The 19,934-nt window shown below is 53.3% G+C and overlaps 6 protein-coding genes across 6 annotated transcripts; 4 read left to right on the top strand and 2 right to left on the bottom strand.

Annotated features, from left to right (window-relative positions):
- Positions 1 to 953: 953 nt before the first annotated feature.
- On the top strand, positions 954 to 2,877 carry Triagg1_409 (uncharacterized protein; the record flags this gene model as incomplete). The annotated part of the gene is made up of 2 exons (XM_062899097.1): positions 954 to 1,011; positions 1,100 to 2,877. The coding sequence occupies 2 exons, from the start codon at positions 954 to 956 to the stop codon at positions 2,875 to 2,877; spliced, it is 1,836 nt and encodes a 611-aa protein (XP_062760759.1).
- Positions 2,878 to 5,256: 2,379 nt separating this feature from the next.
- On the top strand, positions 5,257 to 8,087 carry Triagg1_408 (uncharacterized protein; the record flags this gene model as incomplete). The annotated part of the gene is made up of 2 exons (XM_062899086.1): positions 5,257 to 6,042; positions 6,159 to 8,087. 2 exons carry the CDS (start codon positions 5,257 to 5,259, stop codon positions 8,085 to 8,087), a joined length of 2,715 nt encoding a protein of 904 aa, XP_062760758.1.
- Positions 8,088 to 8,742: 655 nt separating this feature from the next.
- Positions 8,743 to 9,474, bottom strand: Triagg1_407 (uncharacterized protein; the record flags this gene model as incomplete). Its single annotated transcript, XM_062899075.1, has 1 exon — positions 8,743 to 9,474. The coding sequence occupies one exon, from the start codon at positions 9,472 to 9,474 to the stop codon at positions 8,743 to 8,745; it is 732 nt and encodes a 243-aa protein (XP_062760757.1).
- Positions 9,475 to 10,668: 1,194 nt separating this feature from the next.
- On the top strand, positions 10,669 to 12,131 carry Triagg1_406 (uncharacterized protein; the record flags this gene model as incomplete). The annotated part of the gene is made up of 2 exons (XM_062899064.1): positions 10,669 to 10,696; positions 10,765 to 12,131. 2 exons carry the CDS (start codon positions 10,669 to 10,671, stop codon positions 12,129 to 12,131), a joined length of 1,395 nt encoding a protein of 464 aa, XP_062760756.1.
- Positions 12,132 to 17,053: 4,922 nt separating this feature from the next.
- Triagg1_405 (uncharacterized protein) lies at positions 17,054 to 18,289 on the top strand (the record flags this gene model as incomplete). Its single annotated transcript, XM_062899053.1, has 3 exons — positions 17,054 to 17,229; positions 17,333 to 17,885; positions 17,966 to 18,289. 3 exons carry the CDS (start codon positions 17,054 to 17,056, stop codon positions 18,287 to 18,289), a joined length of 1,053 nt encoding a protein of 350 aa, XP_062760755.1.
- Positions 18,290 to 18,732: 443 nt separating this feature from the next.
- Triagg1_404 (uncharacterized protein) lies at positions 18,733 to 19,658 on the bottom strand (the record flags this gene model as incomplete). Its single annotated transcript, XM_062899042.1, has 3 exons — positions 18,733 to 19,394; positions 19,459 to 19,519; positions 19,578 to 19,658. The coding sequence occupies 3 exons, from the start codon at positions 19,656 to 19,658 to the stop codon at positions 18,733 to 18,735; spliced, it is 804 nt and encodes a 267-aa protein (XP_062760754.1).
- Positions 19,659 to 19,934: the final 276 nt, after the last annotated feature.

The raw sequence follows: 19,934 nt of genomic DNA, 5'->3' as shown, positions 1-19,934 counted from the left end.
GGGGATCTGGGAGGGATGGAGCATTTGGAGATTTGGGCTGAAGCTGAGCTAATTTTGCCTGGCTTAATAGCACATGTGGGATTCTTTAGAGACAGCACAGCCGGGGTTTTTTAATTAAAAAGGGAGGTTGTTGCAGATATGGCCCAGCATAGCCCTTTGTAGATGCACACTCGCAAAGGATGAAGAGGACGTTTGTGCCTGGAATGGGATGTACAAAGCCCAACTTGCAACGTTAATTACTCAGTTCAATGATGAGCCTTTATTAGTAGCCCAATTTATTCTCCAGCATAGAAACAATTAATATATGTTTCACGCAGATGTGTATGCTACAAATTGATGTCTTAAATGTGTCCATGGGTGAGTGTGCAGCCATTTCAGTTTATATGTCTGCGGATTCTCATCAATTGTCTGAATTCCTTAGTAGGAAGTCGCTCAGCTTGTCAGCGCTAGGATAATAACACGCATCAATTGCTTGCATGCATGCATTCACTGCGCAAACATGAGACTGCCCGCCAAAAACGCGTGCTGCAGAGCTTGTTTGCGCCTTGTAGTGCCTGTAGTGCCTGTTAGTGGCTGAAACCCGCTGCACGGCCCGCCCAATTAACGAGGCACTCTCGCGTCCTGGTGCTAAACGCGGTCTAACGCGCACCCACGCGCCTTCCCTCGCGGCTGTGGAAGGCCCCCCCCCTGGTCAACGCCAAAAACCGCCCTTTTTCCAGACATGGGGGCAGGCACGGCTCCAGCTTTTCTCTCAATTACACTCGCACCTGCAATTTCTTCCTAACCTGCAACTACATCTGCATTTCCATCTGCAGCTGCAACCGCAACTGCAACTGCAACTGTCTGGGCTCCTCCTTCTCTTGACTCTGTACTTGCAATCACTGTTGGCATCACGTCATTTTTGGAAGGAGCACCTGGTTTTTATACCTCTTAGTCTTCTATCGGCAGCTGCAATGGCTCCTTCTTCCCAGCTGAGAAAGAGGACGCGCAGTGCTTTGGACTTGGACTCTGGTAGGTCCCACTGCCACGATGCAACTTCTTATCCTTTAGGTATCCTTCAAGCGTGTCTTTCCGGATGCTAACCTGCATCTTTCTTCAGTCCTACAAGAGACTCCCAGCAAAAGACTTCGTCGATGCCGGCTTGTGGACACCTCGTTCAATGATGAGAACCAAGACCCCGATTTTGATGCCGCTGCAAACGATGAAAACGACGAGGCTGAAGGCCAGCTCAGGGAGCTGCCAGCACCGAGGCATCGGCGCATCCAGTCCCAAACCCCGTCAAAACCCAGCCCCGTAACGCCCTCCACTCCTCGGCACCGAGATGCATTCGGCTCTTATCCCAGCACTCCGCGACACGCCGTCATGTCGGCGGGCAAGCTGTTCAAGCGAATGACACCCCAGACGCCGCTCACGCCCACCACCATCCAGACCGTGTACCATCAAGCTCGACAGCTATTTGCCAGAGGAGCTGAGCCTGGCCAGCTGGTAGGGAGGGAAGCCGAGCGAGAGCAGTTGACGGCGTTCCTGGATCGTCTTTCGACACCATCCCCCGGAGGGTGCATCTACATCAGCGGCCCCCCTGGCACCGGAAAGAGTGCCATGATCACCAACATGACAGAGACGTATTCTGAGAAGGATGGAGTTCGCAGTGCATACGTCAACTGCATGAGCATCAAGTCGTCAAAGGATCTATATCACACACTACTCGCCGCTCTCGATGAAGACAGCAGCGATCTGACAGAAGCAGAGGCTATCTCAACTCTGCAGAAAATGTTCTCGTCCAAGGCCAAGTCATCGACCACTTATCTCGTCACCCTTGATGAGATTGATCACATTCTTACATTGGATCTGGAAAGCTTGTACCGAGTCTTTGAATGGTCTCTGGCAAAGTCCTCCAGGCTTATGCTGCTTGGCATCGCCAACGCTCTGGATCTTACCGACCGGTTTTTGCCACGACTCAAATCGAAGAATCTCAAGCCGGAGCTACTTCCCTTCCTACCATACACCGCGGCCCAGGTCAAGAACATCATCATCACCCGATTGAAGTCACTGATGCCTGAGGGAAAGGAGGCCTATGTCCCGTTCATTCACCCCGCCGCCATCGAGCTCTGTTCTCGCAAGGTTTCAAGCCAGACTGGAGATTTACGCAAGGCGTTTGAGATATGTCGTCGAGCTCTGGATCTAGTCGAAGCCGAGACCAGATCAAAGCACGAGGAGGCAGCACGGGAAAAGTTTTTGCAGTTGACACCTACCAAGAAGCCCCTTGGAGAGAACATCAGCAACGGTAACTCGACGGGCGGGACTGGCCGCAGCGTGTATTCGATTACGACGGCTTCTCTCAAGGCATTGACCGCTGAGACTGCTCCACGAGCTTCAATTGGCCACCTAAACAAGGTCACTGCTGCAGCTTTCAGCAATGGAACTGCACAGCGCCTCAAGGCTCTCAACCTACAGCAGAAGGCCGCGTTATGTTCACTAGTGGCCTACGAGAACCACATTCGAACAATGGTCAAGGCGCCCAGTGCGCCTCTTACCCCCAGCAAGACGCAGACGCTGGCACCCACGATCAAGGTGCTTTTTGACAAGTACTGCAAGCTGTGCCTTCGTGACTCGGTGCTTCATCCATTGTCGAGCTCCGAGTTCCGTGAAGTGGTGGGCAGTCTTGAGACCCTCGGGCTTGTCAATGCAGTGGAAGGAAAGACGGGCAGCTTCGTGACGCCGCAGACACCCAGCAAACGAGGTCGAAAAGTAGCGGCTGCTAGTGGTGACGAAAAGCGGATTGCCAGCTGTGTCGGAGACAAGGAGATTGAGACGATAGCCGATGGAGTTGGCGCCGACATATTGAGAAGCATTCTGTCAGGCGAGGCGTTGGATTAAATCCAAACGAGAAGAGTTGGTGTACAAATTGTATTCTGTTTGCGAGGCATTGGTTTGGCGCACATGGGGCTTGATTTGGAATTCCTGTATGGCGATTACCGGCATTGATTGGCGTTGGCAACCGGTTCGGATTTTGTTTGAGCATTGGACACAACTAACAAGTTGTTGTAATAGTATTTCATAAGGGCGAGCATACATAGCATGATGAGCTCGGACGATTCGAGAGTGCATTACTTGGTACATCAAAAAGAGCAGATAGACAATGGCACAGTTAAACATGATGAAATCAACGGAATCCAGAGTTCTTCCATGGCCATGCGTGAAGCCGAGTTCTTGTTGGAATCTACCGTAATTAGGCAAATATCATTTAACTGCATGGTTTGAACAGGACCAACTGGCATCGGCTGTTTGTGGTCGTACAGTAATACAAGCAGGCTGCCATTATATTGCCCCAGTCAATCAATATTACGTGCATTTGGTCGGTGCTTTCACGGTGTGCCACTTGGGGGTTCTACCAAGCGCTGATGACAGAGGACAGGGATCGGTGATGCGGGCTGGAATTTGGAAAGGCCTAGACTCCCCGGTGCCAGGTGCATCGCCAAAAGCATCCATTCCATTTCGATGCATGGCCGTTAGCAGAGGTGCGGGCGCAGGTACTTGCGAGTAATATTAGAGCAACGGAAATAGAGGTTCCGTACATGTTGCAAAGGGGGCCTCCCCCGCAGCTTTTGGTGCCATCAACAGCCCGGATTGACCGGACCGGCGGCACGAAGCAGAAGGGGGCGGGATCGAAAGCGTGTGAGAGGCATCCAATGTAGTATTATATCATCTGTAAGTGTGCGTATTACCCGTTATATCACTGTAGGCAAGTGTGCGTGTATGGGATGGATGGATGGCTGAAACGGCAGCTTGCAGCGCAACCAAGCTTTTGTCTTGGCTCTCTCAAGTGCCGGGTGCCTAGAAAAATCCCTCCGAAGCACCCGGGGGGGAGAAACACGGGGAAGAAGGGGGGGGAGCTTGTTTTTTTTTTTTTTTTGTTATGGCCCAAGCTTTGAAGGATGGGCTGATGAGGAGGAGGAGGTTTTTAATGGTTGGATTGACGAAACGAAACAACAGGTCGGGTCTGGGATAGATGAGCTCCATCGGTGCTAGTAGTAGCTGGTGTGCCTGGAGGGGGGCTCGCAGAAGGGTCCAGGGGTACCGATTTAGCTGATTTAGGAGATAGGTACAGAGGCACGGAACCTTGGAAAGCTTGAAAGCTCCAGCTTATAGATACTACAGGTAGGTATAGCGGTACGAGTAATCAATGGTACCAGACAGCAAGATGACCTCAATCAAGGGGACAAGTATATACCTTAGTATATGGTATGCTTCCAGCTTATCTGTATAGCACATGCGATTTGTCCCTATTCGATGCAAGGATGGCATCAGGATCAGGATCAGGATCAGGATAGGCGAGTCGGTGGCTTCTTTTTGGGCGGCGGTTTGTGGCAGCACTCGGACGGCCCAATTGGTACAAGCACCGCCGCCTTGCTGCAACTCGGCCAAAGCGGGTGCATGTGCATTTGGCAAATCCCCAACTGAGATGCGCCAACCGAAACAGGCAGGATAATCGGCTTGCTGGCCCTTTTTCCCCATCTCCTTTGCGTCTGTGTCTGTGCCTGTGTCTGTGTTGTGCAATAATTCATATCGTTGTCCTTCTCTTTCCTGTTTGCGTGTCTGTCAGTCCTTTTCTTTTGCTTGCTTATCCTGCCATTCATTTTCTTTCATTTCTTCCAAGCGTCGTCATCCCGCCAGTTAGGAATGTTTGGTGCTGCTAGCCTCGCAGCGACGCAACCAGCGCGGCTTGCCGAACTTTGCCTCTTTCAACACCTCTGGCCCCCCTCCACCGTGCCGGTCTGCCGCTCGCTGGAGCAAGGCTGCTGTGCAGTTTAATATTACTAGGTAGGAATTATTGGGGTGTGTCTTTTTCTGTTTTATCTGCAGACGAACGAGAGAGAGCGAGAGCGAGAGGGAGAAGTAGGGAGATAAATCCCACCGGCGCCGGGTCTAGCTTTTGGGGGGTTTCTCTCTCTTCTCTTTTTTTTTCTTTACTTTACATTTTCTCTTGTCTTGTTCGTTGTCTTTTTTTTTTTTCCTTTTTGTCTTGGTCTCTCCTCTTTCATTTTTGGAGTCCGATTCGGGAAACGCTGTCGATTTGGGGATTCCGAAGCGCCAGACCACGAGCCACGACCTACGAGCCACGATCTACGAAACTACCTACCTTAGCAATCTTGCGGCTCCCACGGCGATAGCGACGAACAACACACGATCCCACCACAGCGTCCCTACGGCCGTTGCCAGCGACCGGCGACCGCTCGAGCCCGCCTTGTCTCGCCCATGCCAGCATCTCGGGGCAGCGGCGGCGTGTCGACATCGTCGGCCTCGGCGTCCGTGTCGTTGCCAGCGCTCCCTGGCGCCTCGACCGCAGCAAGAGACACCACAGACAGAGATAGCACGCCGTCCACGCCGTCCTCACCATCGCCGACACCAGCATCGCCCTCCTCGCCCCCTGCCGCTGCTGCCGACAGCCAGCCGCCTCGGTCGTCGATCCCTGCAGCTTCAGCATCCCCATCCGCAAGAACATCGAATACGCCCTCAGTGTCTGCCTCAACATCTACGCCTACTCTCACGCATACTCCCGTCCCTACGACTGCTCCCCCGTCTACGTCTTCCTCCGCGTCCGTATCGCGCCCCGGCCTACTGGCGCGCCTGGGCAGCTCCCTCAATCTGCCTCTGCCGCTCCCCCTGCGCAACCGCAACCGCAGCGTGACCGACTTCCATGTAGTCTGCGACGAGCCTCATCGGAAATATGTCGCCGGCGAACACGTCCACGGCTCCGTCGTCCTGGTCGTTGTCAAGCCGGTGCGCATCACCCACCTGGTCGTTACGCTGCACGGCTTCGTGCGCGTGCTGAGGGATCCCGCCGGCGCTGCCAAGGTCCGCAACATCACTACGCTGCCGCAGGGAGGAAGCTCCTCGCGCCCGCAGTATCATGGCAACGGCTTCGCAAGCCTCTTTCAGGACGAGCAGGTGCTGAGTGGCGAGGGCAGGCTTGATCCCGGCAGATACGAATTCGGTTTCGACTTGGTGTTCCCCGACAAGGGACTGCCAAGTAGCATTGACGTGAGTTTCGGATCACATAGTCCCGCGCCAGCAACCTTGGCGTGGATGTGTATATACGCACAAGGGGCGTCAACTATCGAGAGCGGTTGCTAACGTCACTTTGTACCCCAATCTAGTTTGAGCGCGGAACCGTATCCTACATGGTCACGGCAACTCTAACACGCCCCCTATCCATGGCGGCGACAATGACATGCGAAAGAAAAGTAATGCTGGCCGAGAGGATAGACGTGGGCCTCCTGCCGCCGCCGCAACCGAGAACCATCTTCCTTGAACCGATATCTAAGAAGACGAGAAAGAAGAAGTCATCAATGGCACTGGACAAGAGCTCTCTTGCTACCCCTGAGCCGGTCGATGTGGTCCCTGAGCCCGACGCAGGAGAACCAATCTCGACCCCTTCCGAGGATACCGCCGCGCGTGAGAATTCCCTTGGCGACCAGCAAAGCGAACGCCGAGGAGCGGCCGCCTTGAGCGATGTGCAGAGCGAGGTCAGCGGCGAGAGCGGCCGCAGCATCAGCACCGCCATGAGTCGGAGCGACATGACTCAGCTATCGCAGGTGGGCACCAGTGCCTTCACGTCAGCGCAGCAGCAAGCTGTCAACGACAAGACCATTACCGCCAGCATTGAGCTTCTCAGGGGCGGCTGCTTGCCGGGTGACGCCGTGTCGGTGCGAGTTACGGTGCAGCATATCAAGCAGGTCAAGAGCATGACTGGTGTTATTGTAACGCTTTTTCGTCAGGGTAAAATCGATACCTCGCCTCCGTCTCAGCTGTTCAAGGACATGATGACCAGGGAGGACGCTCGTCGAATACAGAGAGAAGATATATACCCCAGGTCACGAACGGGATTGGGCGGCCTTTCACTCTCGTCCGCCGGCTCCATCAGCGTATTCCGCAAAGACCTCGACCAGACAACGGCACCGCTCATCATCGACCCGGGAACTATGCAAGCGTCCGTCACGGTGCCAGTCAAACTCCCTGATGACTCGTTCCCGACCATCAAGGGAGTACCTGGAGATATGGTTTCCTTCAAGTACCAGGTAGAAGTCATTGTCGACCTGGGTGGGAGGTTATCCGGCCATTTCCCATCCAGGAAGACTTCGAGATTCGGCGCGTTTAGCAGCAGCGCTACAGACCAGACCATAAGCATGTTTTCACAAAGAAGGGGGGCTCAGATAGAAATCATCGACACAGCTCCGCTTAGGAGGCAAAAGGGCGTTGTTTGCGTGACGATCGAGTCCATTGTCGGCACGGTGGATTCATCAGGGCAGCGGAGGCTCGTCAAGGTGTCATCGTCGTCGAAAACGCTCGACAATGCGGAGAGCGACGACGAGATGGGCTTTGTCCCAACCCCGACCCGGTACGAAGAAATCGACCGCAACAACCCGCAACCCCATGGGCCACCACCGCAAGAATACTTTCCTCCACCCGCAAATCATCAACGTCCATCCTACTCTCCTACTCGCCCTCCTCATCCGAGCTATCCGCCAACAAGCAATCACGACCTTGCACCATCTTATACGCCGCCCCCTCCTCAGTTGCCCGATCCGAGAAACTTGACGGAGAAGGATCGCATACGACAGGCAGAGCAAAGACTGCTGCCCAGCCGTCCGCAAGCCGGACCGTCTTCGCCTGACGAAGACGACATTTACGATGCCCAAGCCACGCCACGACCACCCTATGCAGGCAATTCAGGGGAGGAAGACAACATTGGCCCCTCGGCGCCGACAGAAGGAGAGCTCACGGCCGCCGTCCACGGTCCGATGGACGCTGGAGAGGATAAACAGGAGCGTGAGCGGAGGCGGTTGATGCAAGAAGCCAGCGCTCCCCCCGAATTCCCCGAGGACATGGATCGAGGCGGCGGACCCGGTCGGGCCCCTAGGGAAGACGACTTGACGGCCGATGCTGAACCTACTGCGCCCACGATGGTTGAAGATGAGGATGATTATCCGGGGTATAATGCCAACGCAACATCATCCGGGAGCACAAGTGCACACAGGAGACACGACAACGATGATGGAGAGCAGTTACCCGCGTATCGGCGGTAATATGTTGGGCACATGTCGAATACGTATGTGCAATCAAAGACACATATATGTCTTTTAACTCTTTTTTTTTCATGTCTTTTTTTATTATTATATATATGTCCGCGTTACAAAGCATGCATGACTGGCGTTGGGTGCAGATAGGGATGAAGGGAATATAAACAGGGTGTTGCCATTTACCACGGCGTCACTCTTTTTTTACTTAGGAATGACTTGCTTCTTATATATATTTATATATATATATATATATATATATATACACATGTATATCTGTCGGGCGGACACTTTGTGTGTTCTGCCGACATCTTTTTTTAAACATTATTTATTAAGTAGGTATAACGAATCTGTGTGCGTTAGTATATATATGACATGAATGGACGAAGTACATTCGACAAAGTGTGTAACCTTTTCTTTTCCCGCTGTTCTACTATATATGGTGTTTAATAAATAATGTTGCTTCGGTAGTGTCAACATGAGTTGAGTATGTTGTTGTTACATGGTCTATCGTTGTCCCTGTCTATATTGTCCTCCTTTAAATGTATGCCCTTTCTCTCTCCCATCCCATTGAGAGTACACAAATGTAGCAAGAAACATTTGAACAAAATCGAAATATTTACGCAAAAAAAAAAAGGCACACCTCATCCAGCCATCAAATCGATCAATGCTGCAGCACCACCGGCCGCCCTTCTTCCCAATTATCCAAGCTCTGCTTAATGTTCACCCAATACCTCAACTTCACAGCCTCCCTCTTCGCCGCGGGCACATCGTCCTCCCGAAACGCCTCCTCCAAGACCCCCTCGCTCTCCCCAATCCGCGCATCGTTCACGGCCCTCAGCTCAGCGAGATCCTCCTCCTTGTCCGCGTCCGAGATGTCCTCGTGCGCCTCCAGCACAACGGCCAGCAGGCTCGGGTCGTCCACCTGCATGGTCTCGTCGGTGGCAACGTCGACCCCCCGCAGGGACAGCAGGTACTGCGCGCGCAGGAGCGGGTTCGCGAGCGTCTTGTAGGCGTCGTTGATGAGCGCCGAGGTGGCTTCCGCGCGGGTCTTGAGGGGGCCGGGGGGGTGCATGTCCGGGTGGTGGCGGGCCTGGAGGCGCAGGAACTCGCGGCGGAGGGCGCGCGTGTCGATGGGGAAGTGGCCCGAGGGAGGAGGGCCGAGGGGCAGCGTCTCGGGGAAGATGTCGTAGTGCGTCAACGGTGTTGGTGACGATGATGATGAGGCTGAGGCTGAGGCTTGTTGTTGTTCTGAGGAGGCTGATGCCGAGGGCTCGGATGCGGCGGCGCTGGTTGACAAGAACGCGACGCTGGAATGTCGCTGTAATGCTCTCCAGCTGCCGGCCCGCGTTGCGATGCTATGCGACGCGGGGTTTTGCGTCGCCGCCGTGGACATGGATCGTGACGCTTGGAGACGGCATCGTGCGCATGGCCGAGCCACGGCTCTGAGGGCCTTTGCCGCGGAAGCTGTCGAGCGCATGAATTCCGTTGCTTATGTATAAGCTTTATAACAATTGATAAGAAGGTGCAAATCAGCCGAAAAGGAATAAAACGGTAACCCGGTCTAGTCTCTCCGTTGGACTGTAGTAACGTGGCACTACAGCATCAAGGATCGTGCATGTGTTATCGAGCAAGCTTGTCGTAGGCGGGTTTGCTTTTTTTATTTCGTAGCTCGGGATTTTGCTTGTTCGGTCGGTATTTTGGCTTTGGCACGGAGATATTCCGGCAGAGGCGGGCTATGAGGTCACCAAAAAGAGCAAAAGGAAGAACGCACCGCGATAGGAAACATTCGGCTAAACACGGGCTAAACCGATAAGCTCGGGATCAAAGAACGCGGGGGAGAAGAGTTGGTCGCAGTCGCCGCAATGCGTTCAAGATGCGTTTCTCTGATTCGGCCATCTTTGCCCCGTCGGCTTTGCGAAATTCCGCTCTCTTTGCTTTGGTGTTTTTGTGAGGAGCCCCGAAACCGGGGCCGATGATTTCCGGATCGGGTCAGAAGCGGATAAATGCTGGACAATTAGTAGTCAATCGTTGAAATTACTCCAACGGGAAGTAGACGGGAGTAATCGAATAGTTACGCTATGGGCTAACTCTCAATTAATCTGATGACATGATATGCAACTCGTCATCACTTGCCTGATCGTACGCAGTTGTCGATTGAACTATGAAGATGTGTAAAACCAAAGATCAATTGATTACTTACATTGTTTGCCTTGATAAAGCAACAAATCGTCGAATCGTAGACCAAACTGCTTCTGTATAGGGTAACAAAAGCTGTACGAAACTAGGAAAACGCATCCGACTATAGCCAACCAAGTCGACCTAGTATTACCGAAAGCGCCATCATCATTGGTGGGAAGATTCATCCAGGGGCGCGAATAGCTCCCTCCCCCACGCGAAGCCAAACTCCACCCGCAGTCCTCGATAGCCATACAGGCAGGATCCGCTGGGCGAACTCGGCGGACGACGCCCGTCATTAATAGAGGACGGTAGAACTACCGTCGAGCTCGCGAAAAAAAAAAAAAAGGCCATGCCAACCTCAATTCCTCCATAGACGAGAGAAAAACCAACAGCACAAAAGAACTACGCCATGGCCAAGGTATTCGATGCCGCTGAAGGTATGTGTTCCCTGTCGTTGGCCGCTGTTGGTGCGTCCTTACCCAAGGTACTAATTTGTCCCTGCCAGTCGCGAAGCACAACACCGCCGACAGCTGTTGGGTCATCCTCTACGGCCAGGTGTACGACGTGACCGACTTCCTCTCCTCACACCCGGGCGGCGCAAAGGTGATTCTCCAATTGGCCGGCAAGGATGCCACCGAGGACTTTGATCCCATCCACCCGTCAGGCACGCTGGACGAGCTCAAGCCCGAGGCCAAATTGGGAACCGTCGATCCTGAGACGTTGATTGAGGCGAAGCCAGTTCCAGTCAAGAAGAACGATGATGCCCCAGCACCTCTCGAGACGCTTCTGAATCTCGACGAGATTGAGGCAGAGGCCACTAAGAGAATCTCGAAAAAGGCATGGGCGTACTACTACTCTGCCAGTGACGACATGGTCACCAAAACATTCAACACTACAGCATACCGAGACATTCTTCTACGGCCGCGCGTCTTCGTCGACTGCACACAATGCGACATGTCGACAACACTCCTCGGCCACAAGGTTGGCCTCCCCGTATATGTCAGCCCGGCTGCCATGGCCAGGTTAGCTCATCCAGACGGCGAGCTCGGTATCGCCAGGGCGGCAGCAAAGTTCGGAGCCATGCAGCTCATCTCGAACAACTCCTCAATGACGCCAGATGAGATTGCCTCCGAGGCAAAGCCAGGCCAGGTGTTTGGGTGGCAGCTATATGTGCAGAACCGTCGTGACCGAAGCGAAGAGATGCTGAGACGCATCAATAAGATGAAGGACCGATTCAAATGTGTCGTTCTGACACTGGACGCCCCCGTACCTGGCAAGCGTGAGATTGATGAAAAGTCCAACTTGGACAAAGGCTTTGTAGTCGAGCCTGGCGTCAAGGGTGGTCAGGAGAAGCTTCCTGGCGGCGGCGGTGTCGGCCAGCAGCTATTCTTCGGCACGGCCAGCGACTTGACATGGCAGACAACGCTGCCGTGGTTGGCAAAGCACACGGATCTGCCAATCGTGCTAAAGGGTATTCACACATACGAGGACGCTTACCTTGCCGCCAAGTACGCGCCGCAGGTCAAGGCCATCATCCTGTCGAACCACGGTGGGCGAGCCCTGGACACGGCGTCGCCCCCGGTTCACGTTTTGCTTGAAATCAGAAAGTATTGCCCAGAAGTGTTTGACAAGATCGAGGTCTGGGTCGACGGCGGCATTAAGAGAGGCACGGATGTTGTCAAGGCTCTCTGTCTAGGTGCCAAAGCGGTGGGCATTGGCCGTGCTGCCTTGTTTGGACTCGGTGCTGGAGGCGCGGCTGGCGTGGAGCGAACGCTTGAAAGTGAGTTGATCCCCAAAGTCCTGACCAAGTGCAGCAGTGATTTCGATATTCTTGCCACCATGATGAACCTACCGCGTTTGCCGTATCAGTGATGATGATGTGATTTGATATCCCGCGGCAATACTGCTCCGGGACGAACCATGTCATCATGGCCCATGCTTATCTTTGTGCATCTTTCCCCTCTCTTCACGTCATGCTTGAGAAAATATCGAGGAGATTCTCTAACGACTCGGGCGATTTCGGCCCTGAATAGTTCTCGAGGCGGAGACCTCCACATGCATGAGACTCCTCGGAGCGAAGAATATACAAGAGCTCGGCCCAAGATTTGTAAGTGCCCAATCCCTCAGTCATTTGTCCCCGCTCCCCCGGATGCGAGTCCGGAGGCTAGACAAGACGAAAATGCCGCCCCCAGGATTTGAATCTGGCGATCTTTGGTAGCAGTAACTAATCTTTGGGGCCCCAGATCAACACTCGCCGTGTGGAGAGAGATATTTTCGACGGAGATGCGGAGCTGGACCGGCAGGGGCTGTGGGCGAAGCCCAAGTTGTGAGGAATCTTCAGATGCATCCTCGGCAGCTCGTGATGATGGCACGCACAAGCCGACGGCGGGGTTGGTGGGGAGTGGGTAGCACAACCACTAGCGTTCTGCAGCTGTGAACGATCAAAGCTGGGGAAAGATTGCGAGATGGTCATCTCAAAGACGGTCTGGGGTTAATGTACATGTAGTGTTGCCAAGTTTGCTTGGCCAAGGTAGAAAAGACAGCAAGCGAGTGACATGTGCAAACAGGCGGAACGGTTTAGCCTGGTAGAATGATTGGGTTGCAGATATATTCATGCAATGATCTTCCACGGTGTTACAGAAGAGCTCGTGTGCCTAACCAGATGTGTTTTGAGAGAATCCCATCATGTGTGTGCCGGCTTAGCTCGTAATGCTAACGGGTTCACCGTCATTTGTTGCGGTGATCAGGATCAACAGCAATGACGAGAAGGGCTCAACTTGTCTTGTTAGTTTGCACACGATGCCCCTGCCTGAAGACTGCTGCGTTAGTATATGCAGCTACTGTTACTTACCTACAGGGAGTACAGATATGAATGACTTGAAATCCACTTGTCCCGTGTTCTAATTAAAAAACCTCTGCATCTTTGAACGCCAAGGTTTGGGCGCACAAATAGAAGCAATCCCATAATCCCATACTAAACCACTTCTGACACCGCACTCGTGCAAAGACCCCCTTGGGCACGGATGGCTAGCTGCGTTGTAACGAGAAGACGAGGTTTCTGAAAGAGGGCGCCCTAGGAATGGTTGGGCTAGCAATGCGTCAATGTATCAATGGCCATGGTGTGGTAGCAAGTATGCCTCAGTGTGTATGGCAAGAAAACCAAAATGGGCATGTGCTGCAGCTGAATCTGGCAAGGATCACACAATAGTCCGTACTGCAACACACACACACACACAAACCTCAGCAGGGTGCGTGAGCCTCTCAGCTCAGAGAATGGGATTGGTTCGGAAGCTGTCAATAACGTAATGCCTCTTCGGTTCACCGGGTGCGCCGATTCTCGTGAGCTTCCCCAATGCTTGCGCGCCTGTGCTCGTCTGTTTAAAAGTGTTGGCCGCGTCTCTTACAATATGTACTAGACAAGGCCATGGCGCTTCGTATCTGCTGCAGCCGCCATGCTGTCGAAACTTGTTTGCGCTCCTAGGTGCCAAGAAATAGCTGCTGCCACATCCTCGTAGACGCGTCTAGAACCTCGTGCAAGTGCATGTAAGAAAACGTTCTGCTCTCCGGACGACAATGCCCTGTAGCCGGACTTCCGATGATGCAAATGGTGCCACGCGAGGGCAGACGGGTAACCTGTAAACAGCCCACGCCACACCACAAGACAGACAGCCTATCGTGCACTTGCCGGCATCATACAACTACTAAGGTTTGCCGTGGCGAAATCTCGACAACTTGAACCAACCCGCGGCCAGTCGTGGGAAACGAATCTGGAACCATCGGCCGTGTGCGATTGGCTGGGCGGCGCCATCCAAGCCCACGCCGCCGGGTCTACCGACAAAATTTGATGGTGTGGAGCCGTACCAGAACGAAATAGTTGTTGGAGGAGCTCTCAGGTGGATGGCTGTGTCATGAGAATCCTAAATGCAATGGGCCTCCATTTCCCTCCCATGCCAATGACAAAGCAGGCCTTCTCACGCTGAAACTCGTCGCATCGTGCCGAGATGCGGAAGATTCATCAAACAGGCTGTCCAGTTGCCTCACTTGTCGAGGCTATGATTGGAGTTGTGCCCCCTTCTATCTTTGGTGACAAGTGTCTCATCAATGGAAGGGTGGGGACGTTTTATTTCCGTCCTGCCAATCGTGTTGGCGAACTGCTGTTTTCTCAAGACGGCCGCCTGTCATTGCATGAATCGCATCAGCCGGGATCAGGTCGAGATAAGGTACTAATGGCCGGCAGACAACGAGCCCTGTAGTAATCATCGTGTGCTCGGTGTAACTGTCTTGATGAGACGAGACGCTAATCCGACGTTACCACGAATACTACTACGTACCTGCAAGAGCAGGTAAACGGAGCAACAGTCTGCAAATTTTTTCATCTCACTTCCGCATTGTGCTTATCCCAAAGGGTCTGTTTGTTTGTCTGAGTCACTGGCTGCAAGATTCTGCTAGTAAACCCAGGCTTGTTGGCTTGAGATTCCAAACCTAGACATGCCGTACCAGTACCATTTGTCCAATTGTACTCGTATTTTATTCCTTTCTCGCAAGTTGATATGGAGATCTTTTGACAGAATTAGTCCGTAGTGCATTTTGAGAGATGATGAGATGCGGTGGCGTCTTTAAGTGCGGCCCGGTGGCACGCCGGAACGGTTCCCAGTCAGGAAGCATCTCCTGCAGGCTTTGCTAAGGTTGTGTGGGAAGCTGTGGAGACGCTTTGCCATGGTCGCATGGAGAGCAACTTAAGGCCGGTCCTCTTCTCATGGCGCAGATTGGCCATGTTTCTCCTACTCGGCCCTTTCACCTAGCTTGGTTCGGTCTGAGGCCCCTTTTCGCGGTTGCCACTGGGCGTGTGCCAGAGGTGACTGAAATTGATTGTCAAGCAAGAGATGCCGTTCTGAACCCGCCTGTCCAGTACAATAGGTGAGAAGGCCGGTGGATGGCCAATTGTCTGGCAGGGATGCTTGGCATCATGCTGTGCGTCGTGGACCGTGCTGTAGCAGCTGGAGCGGCACCTTGGCAGTGATCCATCCTTGCCCAAGTGTCATGGTATCACTCAACGATGGCATGATGCTTGCTTGTCCTTCGTACGTGACGAGCGTACATACTGTAAGAGGCAGTACGAGGACAAACAAGACTTGACAGCCGAGTCAAGCGGAGTCCACTGCTAGGTTGCCAAACTTCGATGGGGCGAGCAGGGTCGCGTGCAAGAAGAAATTTATCACAACGAGCCCATTGCCATGCAATCATTGGACGATCTCTGATAAGGAAATGCTCTTGCTTTGCAAACCCAGCGTAATACGGCTTGTGTCCTTGTGTAGCTGGTTCTCCAGCGTGTTGATCATGGTTTGTCCGAAACTTCGATCACGGCTTCTCTCGTGCGTCCTCCCCATTGCCCGGTTCCTGCGTCGACGTCGACTTTCACGTGTTACCAAGATTCACAAGCAGCCGAGGGATCTTCGAGTTAGTGGCCGGCAGGTAAACCAACATCCATGTACTCACACACAGCTGGTTGCCATTCATGTTATTTTGGGGGCCACGCAGGCATCGATCAAACAACGATGGCTGTATGTACTGTAGAGGCAGCTCCTGGGGAAGAAGAAGTGGTGGCGCAGTGGTACAGTAGCGGTAGTGCCACATCCAGTAGGTACTTTGTACCTGTAGGAGCGCTACAGCGATTATCCGAGCCCCGGATTGCAGAGCCTGGGCGCAAAGGTACCCGGTCTGGTACAGCGATCAGCAGCTGAATTCTGACTGCAGCAGCGGTACATGCATGTATCGGGAGCCTTTGCGGGGAGGCTTGCGACTAGGGCGGGAAAAAAAACAGTCTCGGGGGAGTGCCCAACAGGGAATAGCGCGCTGCCTCCCCGCTGCGTCTCGTGTACCGAGTCTAGCTGGCTGCAAATCGCTGCACTGTTGCAGGGGATGGTGGAGATTGGCGGCCGTGAGTGGCTTCGAGCTAGATGCAGATGAACAGGGAAGAAGAAAGAGAAAAAACGGATCTCGTGCCATGGGTGGGCAACCGACGCCTGGCCTGGGGGGGTGCTGGAGGACGCTGGAAGGCTTGGGGCCGGCCTGACACCAAACGTGGGAGACGCTGGGAGAAGCTTTTCTCCAGCTAGCTACGGCACGCCTTTTGCTTCATGATGCGTTAATGGCGCTGTGCGAGTGTGTCTCGCAAACCGGCTTAGAGCGAGGGGAAGAGAAGAGGGAGGGGGTGTGAGCATCACAAGACGTAGCCCAGAGAAAGACAGCAGCAACAGCCGTTCCGTCCAGTCTGGGGGAGGCCATCGCCAGAATTGCCAACAGCCGTGAGCTAGCAACCAGGCCCATGACCCTCCCTGCGCCAGTCTTGCCCCTGCTCGTCTCTGCCCTTCCGCTGCTCCCATGTCTGTGTCTGTTTCTGTGTCGCTACTTGTACTTAAACATCGCCATCGCCAAATTCGAGCTCGTAGTCGCACCCCGGCCCTGCTCTTGTCCTCCATTCTTGCCGTGGAGGTTTTGTGAGCGCCCCCGATCCATCTACCGGCCGCCACCACCGCCATCACCGGCTCCAAGTCCTCGATAGGTTTAATGAGGGCTCGAGAGAGTTTGTGATTGTCCAACTTTTGCCTCTTTTTTCCGTCGACTGGAACGAGGGTCTCGCTGCGCAAGGCACTTATATATCTTTCAATATAGGACGGAACAGGCTTGGGGTACTTACTCCCTAGTGGTTCTCGCTCCTCCCTTTTCTCTCTCTCTTTTCTTCACACGACATACAACAACCATCTGCTAAGAGCTCAACGCGAGGGAACAGCAAAATGTCCGACAAGCAAGAGAGCGATAACGCCGAGGTCACTCAGACCGAGAGCAGAGTCTATCAGCCCGCGCCTGCGGCCACGACTAAGAAGGGAGGATTTGTGCGTCACCTGAAGCGCTTTTGGTGGGCATATCTGCTCGTCTTCATCTGCATAGCTGTCCTAGTCATCTGCTTAGTGTAAGTGTCTCCATTGGGGGAGCCATTGACGCGACCATGCGTCGACGTGACAAAAAGGAGGAGTGGAAATTGAAATGCTCTGTCCCACTAACACATCGTCTAGCATCTTCGTTGGTGTTCCCAGGATTGCCCAGAGCAAGATCAACGATGCCAAGCTGGAGATCCAGGGCGTCAATGTCCTCAACGCCAAGTCCGACAGCATTTTGCTAGAAATCAACTCCACCATCACCACCGATGGCTCCATCAAGGCAAACATTGATCCCTTCGAGGGAGTCATGTATCTCGAGGATCTCCCCGGCCATACGCCTTTCCTCAACGTCTCCTTCCCCGCCACCAACGGCAACAAGCACCAGCAGGTCAACATCAGCCAAGAGCGTCAGATCCAGAACCCCGACGCCTTCAACACCTTCAACATCTGGTTTGCCGCCAACGAGACTCTCCGTGTCACCGTCGAGGGCCGCACCAAGGTTAAGCCGTCTGGCCTGTCCAGGAAATGGGGCGTTACCTTCAAGAAGACTATTACCATGAACGGCCTGAACTTGTTCAATGGCACCACCGTCACCAACGGCAAGATCAACGTTTCTGCCAAGAAGGGCCAGCCAAATTTCAGCGCTACCGCCGATATCCCCAACGCCTCTTACTTCACTCTTGATATTGTAGGTTGCTTCCATGAGCGCTCGGCTCGAACATTCTTTGGTATAGGGGCCGCATGATTTTGCTGACACTTTTCTTCTAGGGCAACGCTACCTTCACCAACTTTATCGACGACACCACCATTGGCAATCTCACCATTCCTAACCTCCTCCTTGTGCCCGGCAGCAACAAGGTCCCGATCAGCGCCAACCTCGACCAGCTTGCCGTCATCAATGCCGTTCAAAGTCCCAAGTACTGCAAGACTGGAGTCATCCCCGTCAAGCTCCAGGGCTCTGCCGTTCGCAACGATGGCCAAACCCTTCAGTATTTCCTTGACGGTCTGGGTGCTCACAACCAAACTGTCCCTATGGATATCGGTTCCATTATCAAGAGCTCTCTCGGCACCACCCTCGGCTGCAAGTCTTAGCTCAAGCTAGCTAAAGAAAACAAAACCTGCTCAACTACATTTTATTTATGAAAACCTTTTTATTCTATCTTATAATTGCGTCCGTAGATGGTACTAGGGGGAGGGGGGATCTTTGATTTTCAGTTTCTGTCGGGTGGTGCAAAAATATTTCTTCTTTCCTGTGGAAGATGCTTGCAGTTGCGTGTCCTGGTGCAGGGGTACTTATACCATTTCACTCATTGAGTGATGTTTTCATTAAAGGGATGGGAACGAACAAGAAGATGTGTTATGAAGCCTCAGTCACGGTGCATTCTGATTCATGATACCTCCATGTAGATGTTTGTATTTTTTCTCCCCAAGGTAGTGTAGGAGCGGCCCGTGGGCGCGCAATTCATTAATGTTGAGCCAAATCTACTCTGCCGACTGATTTGTATCCAAATTCGTTCATGTATTGTTCGTAATCATTATTTCCAGCCACCCTTACGCTTCTCGCCCCTTGCGCTTATTCCTCCCGGTAAGCCAGGCGCTCCTCCGCTTGATGAAGCGTTCGATGGGACAAAGTCGATGGCTGTTCGACTGCTAGCAGCTCTGTCCGCCTCCTTCTCCTTCGCAATCTTCTCCCTGCTTTTGCTGAGCTTGTCTCTAAATGCCCATTCTGGAAACCCCCTTGGATCCCACAGCTCCTTCGGAAGCGTCGTCTCATACTGGCCCACTTCATCGATACCGACAAAGTCCAGCAGCTTGTCCATTAAAGATGGGTTCCTAAGTGCTGTAGACTGTTCAAGCTTGGAGTTGAAGTGGACGCCTTTCTTTTTGAGTTCTAAAAACTGCTCGACTTTTTTGTTGGATCCAGGGGGAGGGGATCCTGGTGGCGAAGGCGGGATGTCGAGATTGGGTACAGAGGGGAGGGTGAGATCGTGAATCAAGCCGCGGTTGGAGGAATAAGGGGACGAGGGTGATTCTTGTGGCCCATCGGGTTCTGGGAGGGTGTTGGCGATGGAAGCATCGGCGGGTGGAAGGGATGGGCCTAAAGGAACAGCATTTTGCGGCACGGGGCCGATGGGGGCTGGCTGCGGCTGGCTGTCGGAATCTTTCTTCTGTGGTGATGAAGATTCTACCGAGTTTTCTATTTTAACATTAGCAAGCTGTCATTTTGTTTTGATATAGAGGCTCTGGCTGGATGAGCTCACGAATTTGAGGTTCGTCTTTCTCAGCCTCATCTGCAGCAAGCGCTGCTGCCTGTGTGGCGACCTATCAGCGTGTTAGTGAGATGCCATTGCGCAGATGTAAGCCCGGAATGTTTAAATACCTGAGGGGAATCCTGCTGCAATTGAGGCTGCTCGTCTTCTCCTTCTTCATCAGAGCTTGCATACCCAACAAGCCCAGCCATTGCGACTCGAAACTTGAACTTTACGCTGTTGAGAAAGCAGGTACAAGTTTAAGGTGAGTGAGAGGTGGATGAGCGCGACGAGCTGCTGAGGCCAGATAGGGTTTAGCGCGAGAAAACCATCGCGGCTCTACCGGCTGAAGCCCGGCTAGTTCGAGCCTCGAGACGACTTTTCAGCGGGTCGCTTTCATCAACACCAGCAGCAGTTGTGACGGCAAAACGCCCCTCCGTCACTTATTCCCAAGCATCATTTCATTCACTATCGCCAGACACTTGCAT

Source organism: Trichoderma aggressivum (genome assembly GCF_033847375.1).
Source record: "Trichoderma aggressivum f. europaeum strain CBS 100526 chromosome Unknown scaffold_001, whole genome shotgun sequence".
NCBI lineage: Eukaryota > Fungi > Ascomycota > Sordariomycetes > Hypocreales > Hypocreaceae > Trichoderma > Trichoderma aggressivum.
Note: the sequence above shows the minus strand (reverse complement) of the source record. Positions and strands in the feature narration are given on the sequence as shown.